At 39.6% G+C, this 17,818-nt stretch overlaps 2 protein-coding genes across 4 annotated transcripts; both read right to left on the bottom strand.

The window, feature by feature from the left end:
- Positions 1–6,853: 6,853 nt before the first annotated feature.
- LOC122406547 (uncharacterized) lies at positions 6,854–10,265 on the bottom strand. 3 transcript variants are annotated; one of them, XM_043412055.1, is made up of 10 exons: positions 10,019–10,229; positions 9,302–9,542; positions 9,026–9,211; positions 8,725–8,802; positions 8,528–8,650; positions 8,133–8,213; positions 7,936–8,058; positions 7,591–7,832; positions 7,285–7,453; positions 6,854–7,138 (listed from the first exon to the last, which is right to left on the bottom strand). In XM_043412055.1, the coding sequence occupies exons 2-10, from the start codon at positions 9,540–9,542 to the stop codon at positions 6,999–7,001; spliced, it is 1,383 nt and encodes a 460-aa protein (XP_043267990.1). In that variant the 5' UTR covers positions 10,019–10,229; the 3' UTR covers positions 6,854–6,998. The 3 variants fall into 3 exon arrangements, with proteins under 3 accessions (XP_043267990.1, XP_043267991.1, XP_043267992.1); XM_043412056.1 differs by lacking the exon at positions 8,725–8,802 and having other exon boundaries at positions 10,019–10,230; XM_043412057.1 differs by lacking the exons at positions 8,133–8,213; positions 8,528–8,650 and having other exon boundaries at positions 10,019–10,265.
- A 57-nt stretch (positions 10,266–10,322) lies between these two features.
- Positions 10,323–13,256, bottom strand: LOC122406546 (uncharacterized). The gene is made up of 2 exons (XM_043412054.1): positions 12,655–13,256; positions 10,323–12,468 (listed from the first exon to the last, which is right to left on the bottom strand). Exons 1-2 carry the CDS (start codon positions 12,731–12,733, stop codon positions 10,328–10,330), a joined length of 2,220 nt encoding a protein of 739 aa, XP_043267989.1. The 5' UTR covers positions 12,734–13,256; the 3' UTR covers positions 10,323–10,327.
- Positions 13,257–17,818: the final 4,562 nt, after the last annotated feature.

The following is a 17,818-nucleotide window of genomic DNA, read 5'->3' as shown; positions in this document are numbered from 1 at the left end:
TTGATTATCCAAGCACTGCGGTTCCTCGAGTCCAATGGAAAGTATCGTTTTCAATTCAGGCTCGTAATTGACGACTACTGCTTATGCTTAATTGGTAAACGAAGGATTCACGGATCCACGGATAACAACACACCACGACGTACAGGACGAAGAAGCAGAGGACGTTGAACGCGTCTTCTTCCTCGGAATACACTCTCTCCTCGCGGTATATCTCAACAGATTAATGAATGACTAGACTAGAGTGGAACTATGAATGAACTCCGCATGGTAAACCGGGTACCATATAACCGTTCACGGTGTGGGCGTCCTCCTGGCATTTCAGCCAATCGCAACGGATGCCTTCGCTCCTCGTAACGTGTCTCTACGCGCACGCTTCTCTGTGTAACGTCGCACGACGCCGGTTTAGCGGGGAACTCGCGGGGTTCGTGGACGCGCGCAAATCGCGTAGTCGCTTTTTCTCGGAAACTTTGATCGACATCGACTCCATACTCTCACACCTCTGGTGTACTTTAAGCGCCAGGATTTATCGACACAGTCAATAATTGTACCGGAACTTGGCCGGATATGCCAGACTCATCGGAAGCTAATCGCCGGGCCCAGTCACTCGGAACGATTTTTCAGAATTTCTACGTCTCTACGGGCTATATTAAGGTCCAAGAAAAAGTGAAACGTCGCTTAATATTCATAGTTTTTAGCTCGCCAGCCGAAATTTGGCGGAGAGGAAAAACATCGCTGTAGCGGAAACGTGCACGTTGCGCTCTTTTTTTTTTCTTTGTTTTATCAGTTTTTACACTTTTTTAGTTTTAGTTTCAATGTTAGTGGCGAAACCGCTTAAGCGTATAGTCTGCCAGTGGAAAGGGAAGACGGCATAATATATTGTTCGTATATTGTATTGTGATGTCACAATCAATAAAATAAATTTTTTATTATCTACAGAGTTCAATGGAGTTCTCAAAATTGGGCCTTTTTTCACCGAATAAAGGTGACTCCACCGTTAAAAGAAAAACTAGCGTGTAAAAGACTTTTTCGAACCGTACTCACGGATGAGATGTTGTAGTTAGAAATATGAAAATTACCAGCAGGTGCAGCATTGCTTAAAGAGGATCGGGGAACTCTGCCAATGATATTGAGCGGAGATTTCAATGTCCACTTCTCCAGGCCTGAAAGTCAACCTCTCATTGATTTTTTTGGCTAGTGAATTATTATAATCTATTTGTGTTTTTTTCGAATAAATAATAAATTACTTGTCGAATACGTTTGAGAAGGTTACTTGGAAGGTTTCTTTTCATTTGATAACATACCCGCATCCTCGATATTCTCAATAACTATCCCTAGTTTAATATAGCAAAGGACGAATGATTCTATATGCAGACAAGAAGATTCACTTCCACCGGGCGCCGATCCCACGCGCATTCATTTTTTCAAATTGAATCGTAATCCTTCTACCCGAGATCGCAATTCATAGAGTTTCTTATTTATTCACAGTATTGATGGTTCAGATAAACTTAGTTCGTTTCTGACAGATGAATTTAAAAAATATGTCATGACGTTTACTCGAATAAGCAAATATTTGAACAAGAATGATGGCATTTGATAAATGAACTACGAGTTTTATGAAATTCGTACACCGATCATATAACAGTCCATTAAATTCAAAACTTACTTACAGTTAATCTTCAGTGGGTATCGAAAATATCTTTTAATCGCACGAAACCCTGAAAAACGATTATCAATTTGAAAACAACTGAGAAAAACATTGAAGTGTGTTTATACTCGATTCGATGATAAATGTCTTCCGGAAAAATTATCAGACTTTGCTTCGAATTTTTCAAGGTAAAGTTTAGAAACTATTTCACAATGTTACACTGATTTACACGAATTATGTAACGATCCATAATTTGACAATCTTAAAGCGTTAACAGCTCGATGACTTATCATATGGATTCACCGATTAGATGTTCGACGCTTTTAGAATCGTTATCTCTGGTGATTCTCACAGCGGTTAAGTCATACTTAAAAACGAGTGGGCTCGTGTTATTTTATCAACTGACAAAGAAATTTTATGGTACTAGATAAAAAATTCATGTCTGCTCTGGTTCTGCTTCGGGGTCAAGCAATTTTTTTCTAAGGTCATCGATTTTATCATTCGACACCTGAACTACGAAGATTGATGGAGAGCAGCACTGGTGTGTTTATTAAAATTACTTTTTTTTATAATTTTTATCAATTCATGAACTTCTGCAATAGCAATTTTAAACGGTCTTCACTCGAAACTTCCCTACGCCCAAACGTCTCGCATCGAAACGGTCACGCCGAAACGGTCGCGCTGAAACGTGACGCACCCGTTTCTAGAACTACTGCAATGATTCATCCAAACAATTTTAAATAATTTACAACGAATACACCTAAATGGCGTAGCTTTTCTGTACGCATACATGCGTATATCTTGATATTTATCGTTGATGGTGTAACAGAAGAGAGCTATTTTATAGCAAAGTCAAAAAACTCGAATAACATTCCAGTATAACTCGAAAATTAAAATACGTGAATCATTCGAACTTAGAGATCGCGGAAACAGGTGGTCGACCGGACATTTCGAGAGTGAGGCACACTCGCACGTGAACTTCGCGTCTGACAAATCTGATCATTTTTGTGTCATAGCGACACAAGAAACTGGTTTTTTCGGATAGTCTCCCACGTCAACGACCAGTAGAGCATGGGCAGACCAATTATAATATGTATCCAGCTGTTATCATAATTATTTTGTTAACTAATTTACATTATTGATTAATGATATTATTTTTTGTATAAGAAGTATTATTTTGGTTGTGTTTATTATAAAAAATCTTACACAGTGCGTTGTACGTTCTTCATTGACAAAAATTAGCGTCAGCAACGAAGTTTTCCATTTGAATAATTCTAAGAACATTCGTGCGTGAATTGAAAACATTTTAGACCAAAGAAACCGCAAATTTAGATACCTCTTTCCAACACAGTCAATTAGTGAATCCTCGAACACTCGGCGGGACAGCGACAACTGCGTAATATAGAGAAAGATGTTAACAAAAAGTCAGGTCAGCCTGTTCTCCAGGCGCGATTTATTATGCCACATTCGCGCTTCGAGTTTCACGCGACCGCTGTCCCGGCCCGCTACGGGATCCTGTAGAACCATTCGTGCATTTGCTCGCTGTCCGTCGATTAGGCCACGCGTTTCTATAAATATACATGCACATTTGCAGCGGACACGAGAAATTTTCAATAAAGATCAAACATACAAAAGACTTTGTCAAAAAACCGCAGACAATTTTTCTATTCTAGTTTAATGAGTAATTCAATCGTTTATCAACGTGTCAATTTTTCAAGTTACTTTCTGCATTTTTCCCCATATTATGAATTGAACAACGACTGATTCTCCTCTACGTTATTTTGTGACTTTAATCATAACTGAAATCACATTTATGTAACGAGATACTGATATTTTTCAACAACTTAATTTCACTATATTATGACTTTATCGAGAGATTATAATAAAAAGTAAATACGGTCTGCCCGTCAATAGAGTGTGTATCTCGGGGAAAAAAAAAATTCTCCACCGCGACGCGCCCATAAAAAATGTTTCGTAAAATCGAAGTGATCTTTCGGTGGCCAGGGTGATTCACATATTCCTATGGCTATATATCTCTACTTGAACTACCATACAGATGAAGATTTACGAATTGGAAAGGAAGAAGAAAAAAAGAGAGGGATTGTGAGAGAGAGAGAGAGAGAGAGAGAGAGAGATGTAAGGAGAGAACACGAGAAAATGCGTGCGAACTCGTTCACGGTACAAGCGATGCGTATATGTATACATATAATGGTGTGCGGTTCCTCAAACGCATCGTTATCTGATGGCGGCGGTGAGGATCGAGAGCTCTGGACCGGCGGGGAGAGATCCGCGTTGTCAAACTCTATCCCGAGCAAATCTTCGGTCGGGTATCCCGCGGCGCGAGGTCCCCCGTGTGCGCCATTGTGCGGGCGCAACAAGCCTCTATATAGGCAAAAGATTCCTCTCTCTCTATGCGTGCTGCTCTCGCGCGGTCTTTCTCGACACGCGGGACACGACACCGACAGCATCCACCGGCGTAGTTCGACGTCGTCTCTCATACCTTCCCAGAAAACTATCGGCCCGCTATAACTTATTAATATATATATATATATATATACCTTTTCTTTTTTCTGTTTCTTTCTTTTCGCGTCGGAGGAAAGTCACCTATAGTCTAAGAAGAGGAAGACGAAGAAGAAGAAGAAGAAGAAGGCTCGAGTGTGAGAAGTAAAGGAGAGGGAGAAAAAAGTACGAGGGATGGGAGGAGAAGGAGAGGAGACGAGCATCACCAAATATACAAGCGAAGGCCGACTTCTCATTTCCGCGGTCTTCCCGTGGGAACCGGAGCTGACCCTGAGTCGCGATGAGAGAGCTCAGCAGTACCCGGGAGAAGCCCGTGTGCAACAAAGGAGAGATCCGATCCTCGTGGCCGATCCTCAACGACTAGAGAAAGGATCTATTCTTCTCCGGGGGAGAGAAAAAAAATGTATTTATTTGAGTTTGTCGTCCTGAGGAGCTCGCCATCACCAGAGAAAAGAATATTCTCGTTTTCTTTTTTCCGATCGACTCACACTCTCTTTCGAGCAGTGAACGATCTCTTTCTTTGTCCTACGTCGAACTTCCAATTCGTTAACAAAAATGCCTCGTTTTCCTAGCACGAAAAGGGCCAGTTCCATCAGCCCCGGCGAATGACTTTCTCCCTGGTTTATCACCATTCACAAAAGTACCGGAACCAATCGGGCCCTCAGAACAGTGTGAAATCTCAACGACCCTCCGCTCCCGTGGCAAGTGTCCGGCAAGTGGGCACTTCGTGTCAACTGACCACGGGACCCCTTTCCGCAGAGTCCCGTTTCCAACTTGCGCCCCTGTCCAAACTCGTGCGTCGAACGCATAATCTCATTCTCGGGTACAAACCCAATGACGAAAATATCATCGATTATCCACAATTGAGATGACAATGTAGAAAAACACAATCGAATATCCCTCAGGTAACTACGATTCAACTTTCCGTACATATAAATCACAAATAAATCGACAATCTTCGAACGTTGCAACATCATTATTTCAGAGAAGGATTTATTGATTCAGCAGAAACCAAAATGGCCGTTTCATGCTACGCCGAGTTACGCCAACGACGCAGGAGAACGCAAAACCGAAGAAGTAAATGGCTTAGTGCGAGCGTGAGAGAAGCATGTCTGTGTATGTTTGTATCGATGCGAGGAGAGCTCGAGAGAGCTGCGGGTTAAGATGTCGTGCGGGAGCGAGACAGGTTGACACGGGCTGAACCAATTACGAGGATATTATCTCGCCGACGGTTGCTACTACCTGCAATCACCGTGATTAGCGCACTTGCCGACAACACTCCTGCCTCTCCGCCGCGTGCGTCCTCTCTTTTCCCTTTACTAATTTCCTTGCCACCGCGCGCATAATGTGCCACCGCGTTGCTGCTGGGATGCTGATCCAAGGGCTTATTACACGCACCTCTACGTGTCCGAGAGTACGCCGCTAATTTGTGAACGCTCGCACGTACATACACGCGCGTATTACGTTAAATTATGTAAGTCGCGTGCATTCGTAATCGCTGTGGTCTCAATATATCTATACACCTCTCTACATTCGTATACATGTAAGCACATATATTGATTTTTCTTGATCCTTGTCAAGCATTTCTGTAATACGTACCTATCACACGTACGGGCTCTCTCGTTAAAGTCAGGGTTGTACAGTTTAGCAAGCCAAGTTTTTTCACCAGTGCGTATATAGCTGAGCCCTCGATCCAAAAACAGTGTGGTAACGACGCTAGAATTCAGCATATTCATTTGAGTCGAGGAGAATCCGAGCCCTGAATTAACTTGGAGCCTGACGGCTATTCTGGCTCATTTCAAATTCTATGTTTCGAGAGCAACTTAAAACTAGCAATAACCATTAATTATTAGTAGTCATCGTTATACTGTGACTTCGTACTCGTGGAGTATTTCCTTTACAGATGGAAAAGCATGCAAAAAACTAAGAAAAAAACAATACTAAACACCATTTTTCATTCTATATTAAACTCGGTCGTGGCGGAAATCAAGGGAAAATAAAAACACCAATTTTTCACTTCCACATTAAAATTGGTGGCAGCGCAAATCTACGAAATATAAAATTTCGCATCAACGCAAGAACACATCGACAATTTGCAGTGAAAGTCTCGAGGACTATCTACGAGCACGCGCACACTCCAAACCAACAAGGGACAGTCATAAAATCAAGGATGTTGCCAGGAAGCAGGCCCAGGACACCAGCAGCAGTAGATTACTAAAATTCAAAATGCCCATCGACAATTAATATCCCGAGGACCAAGCAGCAGGATTAAACCTCGAGAGTCAACATTTTCAATTTGGTGGAAATCCTAACCCTCAACAAGTTGCAGTAGACATAAACGTACCCACCCGCCTAGAAAATTTCCTAGGTACCTCCTTAGGGTATTGTCAGGCTGCCATGCTGCCTTGGTAAGGCGCTTGTAAGGCCACCTGATGACACCCTGTTCCAAAATGTTACGCCCTAAAACAAATGGCCATGACCAGGTTGTTTGGTCAGGCCCGAATAGGGCGCCCTGGCCCGGGTCGGATCACGCTCGTTTACAGACCCTGATTAGGTTATCTGACCGGGCGGTGATCAGGGTTTTCGACTAGGCTACTGTCAGATTGTCCCTACATGAAAATCTCGTGCAAATATACTTCTAGAAGACATCATTATTTTATAAATATTTATTAAATCAATCATGTAAATTATAAATCTTTTTTTAAATATTTTTACATGTGTAACATATAAATTAATAATTATGTTTTATAAACATAAATTATGTTTTTTAAATTGTCAAGTTTGAGGAACATGTGGATACAGAGTCTAATTTTATATTCTTAAAAATACGCGTTTATTGGGAATTTTTTTGGCGTATAGCCCGATTTCCATCCCAATCCTTGGCATTGTTGATGACTCTGCCAACAGCTTGCTCAAAATCTTTGACGCTTACGGATTTCTTCTCGTCGCTGGCGAATTTTGCGATAACAACATCTGAAAACAGCAAATATCAATTAAATTCTCGATATTTTAATTTTCGTTAAGATAGTGAAAATTGTATCCACGTCCAATTATTATTTGAATAAATACTGAATATTTGAATAAATATATTAGTAAATATAAAATATTTGAATAAATACCTTGAACGCACGAGAAGAATTTAGTTTTGGAAAGGACTTGCTTTCTTCCCGTATTCTTCACTGCGGTGAATTGTACAACAATGTCTCGAGAGATGAATTTTTTGAAAATATCCCGTACGGTCTGTTGCATTGGCACGGAAATACTAGCAATCCGCCACATGCTTGCAATCTGAAACATAAATAAATTTAAATATGATAATAAATGAACATAAAAATAAAATAAAAAATTTTCCCACTGAAAATTGAGTTCGAAAAATCTGTGGAGAAGTAGTTTTTATAGTGAGTTGAATATAAACGCAAACTCACAATGTCATTACGAAATTTTTCATCGGCGAGTAGTTTAGCCTCGAAGTCCATAAAGTCTTGCATATTTTTTAATGGCAGAATTAAATTATGTTTTTTGGTTGGACTGCTGAAGTTTGGAAGCTCGGACATCTTGTTGGCTACAGTTTCTGTACACATAATTTTCAGTTCTTCTAGTTGAGTCGATATTTGCGCCAAATGAAGGCTTTGTGCATAGAAACCTTTAGTCACGGCTGCTTTGATATCTGAAACATATAAAATCATAAATTTATGGAATTGACTTGAAACATCGAATGAGCATTATATTTCCCATTACAAAATCAAATTTTATTTTTAAAAAATACTGACCTTCCAATGAAGCACCATCTTTCATTACTGATACCATGTCGTCGAATAGCATAAGAGGTGGTGTACTCTCCTGTCGTGTTTGAGTCTTTGTAAAAGACTCGGGGATGATTTTGTTTTGCACCACTAGAAATTAGAAATTCCATTTGTTAGAAACGACAAAAACCATGTTTTGGAATATGAAAAAAATTGCAAGAAACCTTTGATCTTTTTTGTCGACTCTTTCTCTTTTCTTTTAGATACTGTCTCCGAGGCAGCTGCTGGTTCAAGCGTCTCGGATACTGAAAATAATAAATATAAAATTGATCTGAGATTCCAAAAAAATTCTAGATGATGGAAATAGAGTCTCCGTTAAATCATCACAAAGAACTTTGGCTACAAATCTTCCTTTCATATTCTTTTTGAGTCAAATATTCTTATCTAGTCAAAAAAATACTTGGATTCAGATTTTTAGAGTCAAAATGTAATCAAATCTCTAGTAAAAAAAAAAAAAAAACAGAATCCGATTTTCAGAGATTATCTAGTCAAAAAAATATTTAGAATCACATTTTTAGAGTCAAAATCTAGTCAAATTTCATATTAAAAAAATACTAACCTTTCAATAAATTACAGTCATTTATTACCGAAACCATGTCGTTAAATAGCATAAGAGGAGGTGTGCTCTCATGTCGTATTTGAGTACTTGTAAAAGACTCGGGGATGATTTTGTTTTGCACCACTAGAAATTAGAAATTCTATTTGTTAAAAACGAGAAGAACCATGTTTTGGAATATAAAAAAAATTACAAGAAACCTTTGATCTTTTTTGTCGACTCTTTCTCTTTTGTTTTAGATACTGTTTCCGAAGTAGCTAGCTCAAACGTTTCGGATACTGAAAATAATGAATATCAAATTGATCTCAGATTCCAAAATATTTCTAGATGATGGAAATAGAGTCTCCGTTAAATCATCAGAAAGAACTTTGGCTACAAATCTTCCTTTCATATTCTTTTAGAGTCAAATATACTTATCTTGTCAAAATCTAGTCAAAAAAACCTTGGATTCAAATTTTCAGAATCAATATCTAAATATACTAAATAACTAAAAATACTTACTTAGATTCAGATTTTCATCCGTCAATTCAGGAACCTCCCAAAGACTGTTAGAAACCCGTTCTCCCGTTTTATAGGATTCCATTGCCATCCTAGCTTTGTCACTTGAAGAATATTCATCGTCAGTAGAGAATGCATGGTCTTTTTGGTCGAGTATTCTCAATTTTTTCAAGCCTTCTTGATAAGTTCCTGTGAAGTCGAAAGCAAATTGGTACATATTCAGGAAAAAATATAGTGGCAAATGATGAAATAATAATAATATCAAGTAATTTAACTTACTAGCTCTGCCGCGTACAGTGACTGCATAAGCTGGCCAATCCTCCGGTGCTGGAGCACAACATTCGATAAGTGAATGCAGTAATGCTGAATTCTCTTCATCATATGGTGGGGGCATAAATTTTGCCATGAGTCCATCGGTGTTTTTATCATAAGCTATCCAACTACTTGGAATAACATCAACTGATTTTTTTTGTCCGTCATTCTCTTCTCTGAATTCAACCAGTTTGAAAACGTTATCCATCTACACAGTACAAAAAAATATGACACTTTTCTTCTTATTTGAATCATGATTATTTTTACTTATTATAAACAGTTTTATAATTATACAAATTATACATATTACACCGTTAGACATGAGGAAAACTTTTTTTGCTTCAAACAAGTCACGACCACGCGTAATTTTTGAGGTTATTGCTAATGTTTTTCCATCATTCATTTATTGTGCAAGTATCTTACTTTGAAAAAATCTTTTCTTTTGATTTTTTCCTTCTCATTTTCGAAATATAAATGATATCTCGACTTACGAAGGTCATGAATTCCGTTTGTGCAAACAACGAAATGGCGCGGTCATTTTTAGGTTATAATTTTCGTTTTGAGCAATATTCTGGACCGTTTATACTTTCAGGTTTTTTTTTCGTGAAATCATTGAAAATTCGTAATAGTGATTGATTATGCATGGAAAAGTCATGTTAATAAATATAAAGAAAAAAAACTTACGATTTGCCGAATTCTGAGATGACGGTAGTACACGTTCCAACTTCAAGCGTTTGTTCCGAACTGTCCAGTATCGACGACGCGAAATGCGATGTGATAATTTTGAGGTTAGAATTGTTCTTGTCTCCTGCGTTATTTTCAGTCATACATACTTCAATTTTTTTTTATGTTTCAACACTCACAGAGGTAATGGTAATTGCTCATAAAAATAAAGTGGGAATTTCAAATTACGAATTGAGATATACATTCCCATATAGAGAAAAAAATCAGAAAAAAGTACACATTAGAATGTCGACACTTGAACTCATTTTTTTACGTATGAAGTAATGGCATTACATAGATTTTTTTTTCTTCTGAACCATCATCGATTTTCAAGCACACCATTTTGGCCTGAATATTTTGAAGAGCACAAGTTTTGTTAATGTTGGTTTTTTTTACCTTCCACATATGCAGGGTCTGTGAGTTACACGGATATTCAAAAATAGGTTTTTCTCGACTCAAAATTTTTCCGGCGATCTTAATTTCTTCTTGATGTTGATTAGACAATTTATATATTGCGTTGATCATTAAAATCTGACCGTTTTGGAGCATTACCGTGTTGTCGGGTGAATTATTAGTCAGAGTAAATTCTTTATATTGAAGCTTTTTTATTATTCTGTTTCTTTGTGGTTCGATGCCTTTTTTGACTTTTTTGTAGACTATTATCACAGCTTGTGGTATTTCAGTTTTATCTGTATTAACGAGAAATTCTTCATAATACCGACGACATATTTGAGACAGCGGACGATTGCCATTTCGGACCATTTTTTTAATTTTTCCTAATGAACTTTCAAACGGAAATGCGGTGATATTATTCAAAGGACATTTTAGATTTTTGACATCGTCGGCCAAATGTATTACCGAGTGCATATTTAAAACTTGGCTCTGTTTTCCATAATAAAATTCGCTGAGTTGTACGAATCGTGTAAGATAAGTCTTTGCCTGTTCATTGAATTTCAACGCCAGGTCTTTTGAGCACAAAATTCTACAAGCCGCATGCAAGAGCATAAAATGTTTGTACAAGTCATCTTGTAGAACTTTTTTCAAAACAACTGATCCGAGATACAACAAAAAAAATCGGAATTCCGTTGCTTTCCACTTTGCAATCTCGGCCAATGATCTGGTTGTGCGTTGAAATTCTTGAGGTATTTGCGATTGCAGTTCAAGTAAAATGTAGGTCAAAATTGATTTCCCTGTGTGGCTCATTTTTACTTTTCGATCACCCTTCATCCAATATTCGAGCAATTTTTTCATCAAGCCAAGACAGCAAAGATGCATAAAATCCAACACAAAATGCATAACCATGTCGAGTTCAGCGATGATTAGTAAAGGTGAGACCCCTCTATGGTGTTCAGGTTGTTCTTGTCTCCGAAAACTTTCATTTGTTCTTTCCGGGCAATTTGTGGATGGATAGATTATACGTTCATCATATCTCTCACCTTTAACAGTACAACGCTCACAGGCATAATATGCGCCATGGTTTTTTATGCATTTGACGAAAGAGCGAGCGGGTTTGTCGCAAATGAAACACATAATACGAATTTCGAGTAGCGTCCCATCTATAACGATTCCTTCGCGTAAAAGATCTAACATCTCATTGTTAAATTTTTCAAAATACATGTTCGCAACGTGCGGCTTTTCGATTCCGGCGTATATAGCCACTGGGAAAACTCGATATACGTCGGGTTCAGAAAAAACTTTGCATAAAATTGGCCAGAGTTGCTTACTGCTTGATTTAAACAGGGAAATTCCATCGATGTTAAATTGCAGGTACAATATATTGTCTTTGTGCAAATTGGAGTTCACAATTCTTTGGAGATGGTGTTTTATTCCAAAATACACAAAGTCACCTATTTCAGCACCATCAACATCCTTGAACTTTTCAATTTCATACATTGCTGATGTTGTTTTGAGGAAAGTTTTTGATGATTTTGGCAATTCTGGTAACAATCTTTTTCGAAGAATTTCAAGCAATTTATCCAACTGTGTTTGTGGAATACGAGCAGCCACAGCCCACTTTCGCAGTTCTAAAATTTCAGTGTTTTCTTCAACAGGATGCCCTCTCCGCTCTTGGTTTTCTTCATTACACTGCCTGTCCCCGTCAGAATTTTCTTCGCTGCTTTCTTCATTCATGGATTCTACTTCGCTGCTCTCTTCATTATTAGATGTTGCTTCGCTGCTTTCTTCATTGGTGAATTTTCCATCGCTGTCTCTGTTTAGCTCATCACCGCTGGATTCTTTATTATCAGTATGCCCTTCGCTGTCATGTTTGTTAAAATTCAATTCCCCACCATTGATTGAACTTGTCGCAGACTCACTGTTTTCATTATCAAAAATCTTTGTCACACCATCTGTGATGTTTTCATTTCTTTCTCTAGTTACCGAAGCAAAACTAGTACTCGGGCTATGTAAATCTGTGAAATATTAAACAATAAAATAAAATGATTGGTGTGCTAAGATTGACACAATTTTAGAATTTCCAAGAGAAAAATCACAAATTTGTATCAATAATTCTCTCAACACAATTCTCGTTCGTTTGTATAATGTCAATTTTAATTCGTTCACATAATTAATGCAAATCACTTTAAAATTGTACATACCTTTTGAAAATTTACGCATAGAGCGATATCTTCGCATACGCATGCGCGCCTTATACCGACGTTGCTCATCTCGATTCATTTCAACTTATGTTCAGATAAAATTTTTTTATTGTTTGATTTCACTTGAAAACTCGTCACTCGGATCTTTTATAAAATACGAATAGAATAAAACTTCATCAAATATATGGAAACTCACTTTGAAAATCACTTGGAAACTTGTCACTCGGATCTCGTATAAAACACTAATGGAATATAACTTATTCACCATATTCGAATACGCGTTTGTGCCAGTCATAAGGCAAGCCTTGGAAGGACCTAATAGAACAAGTACTGTCAAGGCAGTATTGTGGTAGATTCCAGCTGGAATCTCATAAGGATTTCCACATATGGCGTGATTAAGTCGAGCCTGAGCAGGACCTGAATGAGATAACGGTCAAAAAGGCCTTATCTAGGCGAACCCGATCAGGGCCATTTTAGATTAGGCTGTTTTGGAAATTATTGTGGAAAACCTTATAGCGGCCACATCAGGCTTTTAACAATAGGATTGCCCGTTTCAAAACCTGATCATGACCTCATCATGAACAGGTGAACCCTAACAAATTTCTAGGCGGGCAATGGATAAATAGCTAATCATTTTCAGTATTTCAATCAAGCACTTGAAAAAATTCCATAAGTTCTAACTACAGAAATTTCATTAGATACACACCAGAGTTCATCCGAAACAAGGTCTCTTAATATCTTTATCAATTACTGCAAATCTTCTCGAGAATACCTCTCTTCTGTTGGAAAAAGACCAGTAGTTACACTATTGAAAAATAAATGCTAAGGAGTCGTATACGAAAGTTTAGAAAATTTCACAATCGTTACAATCGATGAATTAATCAATATCTTACCAAATAGATATATCACATCGAGACTTTTGTTTGTGTGGCTTGAGGAATTACACCCATTTGAACAAAAGGACAAAGAAACGTTATTTGGCTTTTATAGCAGAATTAACTTTCATTTAAATCAAACTCAACAGGCCATCGGTCCATCAAAAGTACAAGATCCTTAAGGAGCGAAAAATTGGGCTCGACATATTGCAATAGACCAATTTTATAAAGATGTAAATCCATCTCCCTCTCGAGACGTAACAGCGTAAACGATCTTCATAGAAGCCAATTTATGCTCTTTTACTTTTTCTGGTAGTTCTGAAATTTGGCACGAAAGCAATAATCTCAACGACTATCAATTTTTCCAAGTCAAATTCTCTGTGACGTTCATAAAATAGATTCTTCTAAAGGGAATAGTTCGGGTTATCGTAGGAATAATAATTCATAGTGCGCCAGCGTGAGATTTATTAAATTCTGTAAAGATAGTAAACAAAAGGAGAAAAGGCGCATAGATCAACGATAATCCTCATGCGCCGAGGGAATAATGAAATGCGAGCGATTCGCGCAGAAAGATCGATACGTCGATCGGGGGTGAAAACGCGATTGGAAAAAGAGTAAAGAAAGAGAAGCGATAGAGTCGAGGAATATTTTACCGAAGAAGCTACTGCAGCGGCTATATCCTTAGCGTTTATGTATACGCCATTGGAATAACAGTGCGAACGAAGAACAATGGGAAACGACGACCGGATTCCTTTCCATAGATCGGATCTGCACTGCTCTGGCTCTTTCTTGCTGTTTATGAAAATATACTTTTTCACTCCTTCTGTGACATTCGAGTGACTTTTTAAGTACGAATTTAGCCTTTTTAGTGTCACCCATATAAATGCGATCATCTTTTGACCTCGAACTTATCGATATTTTCAATCGTTACGTTTGTTCAGTTCTGTGTACTTAACGTAGCCGTGAAACACTTATTCAGTAAGTTTTCGTATAATAGATTTTTTTGCGGTTGAATGAACGGTATAATGATCATGGCCGACAGGTGATCTTGTGTTATAATGAATAATGCGAGGATGCCAGGTGTCTGTCTCTTGGCTCCTTTCGTACTTGCGCCCTCCCCGTCATAAAAAATGCACTTTGTTTTTTGCGAAAATAATTTTCTTCAGCTCAGTTTAACCAGGTTGGTGTGTGCCTATTCGAGTTTTTCTCCTTTCTCCATTGATGTGCTGTGTAACTCACTGCCCGCTGCACTCCCCCCCCCCCCCCCCCCCCCTCCCTCCACCCATCGCTCTCTCTCTCTCTCTCTCTCTCTCTCTCTCTCTCTCTCTCTCTCCATGGAGTCACAGGAGAGTCTTACCTTCGTCGCCGTTGTTGGACTGCCGTAGAGGTATTATAAAGGTATGGGTACGTACCTGGAAACGGCTAACTACTTATTGTCACCTCTAACGAGGCCGCGGCAAAAAAACTCAACTATTCGCAGGTGGGAATGCTGCCAGGTTATGAAAGCATCAATTACCTTCCACGTCCAGTTCCCTAATGAGGGGAACACAACCGTAACTCTCGTGCTGCTCTACTCGCGCTCCCCCTCGCAAGATAGTTACGCCGTCCGCACATCGTCGTTCTCTCTCTTTCTTTCACCGTCCTCAAACTCGTACTCGTACTTACTTCTGCGTTGTCAATTTATTCGCCAAATGACAAAATATATGATTTTCCGTTACACACTTTTTTCTTCTAAACCACACTACATCCCAATGGCTGCCTTGCGAAAACACGACACAAATTAATGATTTTTACATGACGGCTCCGACATCATGCTGGCTGCTTTAATCGAACTGCACTTTTCTCCCTAAAGTATCAATGAATCGTTTGTTTTTATAGAAAATAAAACATTCCAAAACCTCGATTCGAAAAAATCTGGAAAAACCTTTGGTGAGCCCAAATAATCTTATGAATGAAATCAGAGTCGAAAGAACAGGTAGTCGCTGTTCAGTTGAAGTTTGAAGGGCTCTTTGGTCCAAGGACAAATTCTTCATTACCCGGAGCCAGCGAGCTAATAAACTGCCGGCAGGTGTTTGAAGAATTTGACAATCGCGAATGCCATTCAAGAAAGTAGGATCGTGGCAGTCGGAATCAGTTGTACGCTGCGGACGTAAATAAAGCTGGCTATTGAACAATTCCACGCTTTCCACAGTTTCAATTGCCCGTTCGAATGTCGAAAGATGCTGAATACGTGCACCGGATTCGGGAAGAGAGACCGTGACCATGATTATGTCATCAGGAGAATATCTCGAGAAAATATATTTCGCGCACTTTCTCTTCCGCCTGTAGCAATGCACAGGCTTCTTGTGCGATGCACGGGGGCGCGCATCGCGCGAAGAGTTATAGGCCGCATAAACGCGCACATGCAGGCTCCTCATTGGATTTTCTCCGCGCGGTAACAAGTACTTGTTGCATCTTAACTCCTGGCTCCCTCAGTGGCTGTTTGTCTAGAGAGCGTCGCCAGAAAGTGGAATGATCGTAGTGCGTTTGTTTGTTGCGTCTAACCGAAGGAGCCCTCGCGTACAAACCGGTTAAAAGATGGATATAAAGATGCATTGGCCTCCTCGATATTCTCTCGTTTTTCAGCCTCGTATAAGCATCTTAACACGAGTGTGCATCGCCGATATGAGGCTGTAGAAGACGAGCTTTTTATTATTTTCAGACTAGTGTCATCGTCGTATATATACACGTTCGGGTGTTTCTCGATATATTATAGTCACGTGCCTAATAGCTCATATTAATCAGCCTCGAAGTTCGACAATCTCTGCGACGTAGAAATAACAATAATAACGTTAAAGAGGTAGAAATTCCCCGATAAGCAAGAGACTGGTCCCATTACCCGGTGCGCCTGGTACTCGAACAATTCCGGATCTTTCACGATAACGCGCCAATTAATAATAAACTTCCAAAGTGCGCTATATCAATTTCCACATTTTTCCTCGCTCAAACCCGTTCAGCTCCAAGTGCCTCGTAACGATAAACGAAAATCTACGTGCGCATGTATATCTCTAGGAGCGTTAAGTATTTCGTGTGATATGGATCGGGGGAAAAGGTATGCGGCCACACAGAATGAAGTGTCAACAGCAGCCGATTCGAGCATCTCATTTCTGTCGTCAATTATTCAATCCACTTTCTTTCATGCTCGTGAAGATTTCAGTATATCTGTAGCGACGAGTGTGTGATATATCGATTTATCAGCCCGATAGCTACGTAGCCTGTTCCGTTGAGATTCACAATGACGCGGGGGGCTGACGACTGGCGCCGAGTGTTGCACATGGGGACTGCGGTCACGTGGTAAACCGTGCGCGATAGCGATGACATATGCACGTGGGAGCGATTTCTCGTGTCGCGTCATCAACCACGCCGCGTAGTCTTAACGGTGACGTCGAAAACGCCGACGCTCGCTCGGGCGCTTCCGGGGGCCTAAATATTTGCGTAAACTCGCGCGGATCGCGCGACTAGACCGAGCGAGATTTGCTTTTCTGTAACTCATGAGGCATGCGCCGCTTCGAGGAACTGTGTCGCGACGTTATTGTTACGGCATGGGCTTATCGCCATAAATGGCAAAGCCCGTGACATCGCGGGATTCGCGTCGCAACGCGCGGTGACATAATGCGCTTGCGAACATTCGCGTCACTTCCGACTCCCGGGAATTCCGTAGGTCGGTCTTCGCAGCACTTCTCTTTCGCTTCTCGCTGCCCATCGAAAATCCACCGAACGGGGGACCGCGGCTTCAGGCTCCTCCGCTTCACGCCAGGACCCCTTCGCATTCCCGAATACAGTCACAATCGTTTAGCAGTTTACACACACCAACTTACTCGAAATACACGCGGATGTGTGCCTTGTTTACGTGGGCCGACACAACTGTTGATCGCGATACTCGAGATCCCGAGGGTGGGCTGCGTACATTACTAAGGATAAGATAACGCCTCGCTGAGGGAGCACGCAAACGTTATTGCCATTGGGAAGAAAGAAATAACGTTAGATAAAACGTTTAGCAATATCGCCGGTAGAGTTTTTCGATAATGGGATGTGAAGTAGAATATATGAACTGGAAAATGAAGCGTGTCATGATGCACGATTTTAGGACAATGCTTTTTGCGATAAAATAATTATTCACGGTGTACGTTAAGCTTAATTTCACAGATAAAATATCTTGGTGCATCATTTACTGTGAAAATATACAACTTGGAGGACGAATTTATTTTTTTATATTGTTATTTACCCAAGAAATATTCACTAAACAATGG

Source organism: Venturia canescens, chromosome 2 (genome assembly GCF_019457755.1).
Source record: "Venturia canescens isolate UGA chromosome 2, ASM1945775v1, whole genome shotgun sequence".
Classification (NCBI taxonomy): domain Eukaryota; kingdom Metazoa; phylum Arthropoda; class Insecta; order Hymenoptera; family Ichneumonidae; genus Venturia; species Venturia canescens.
Note: the sequence above shows the minus strand (reverse complement) of the source record. Positions and strands in the feature narration are given on the sequence as shown.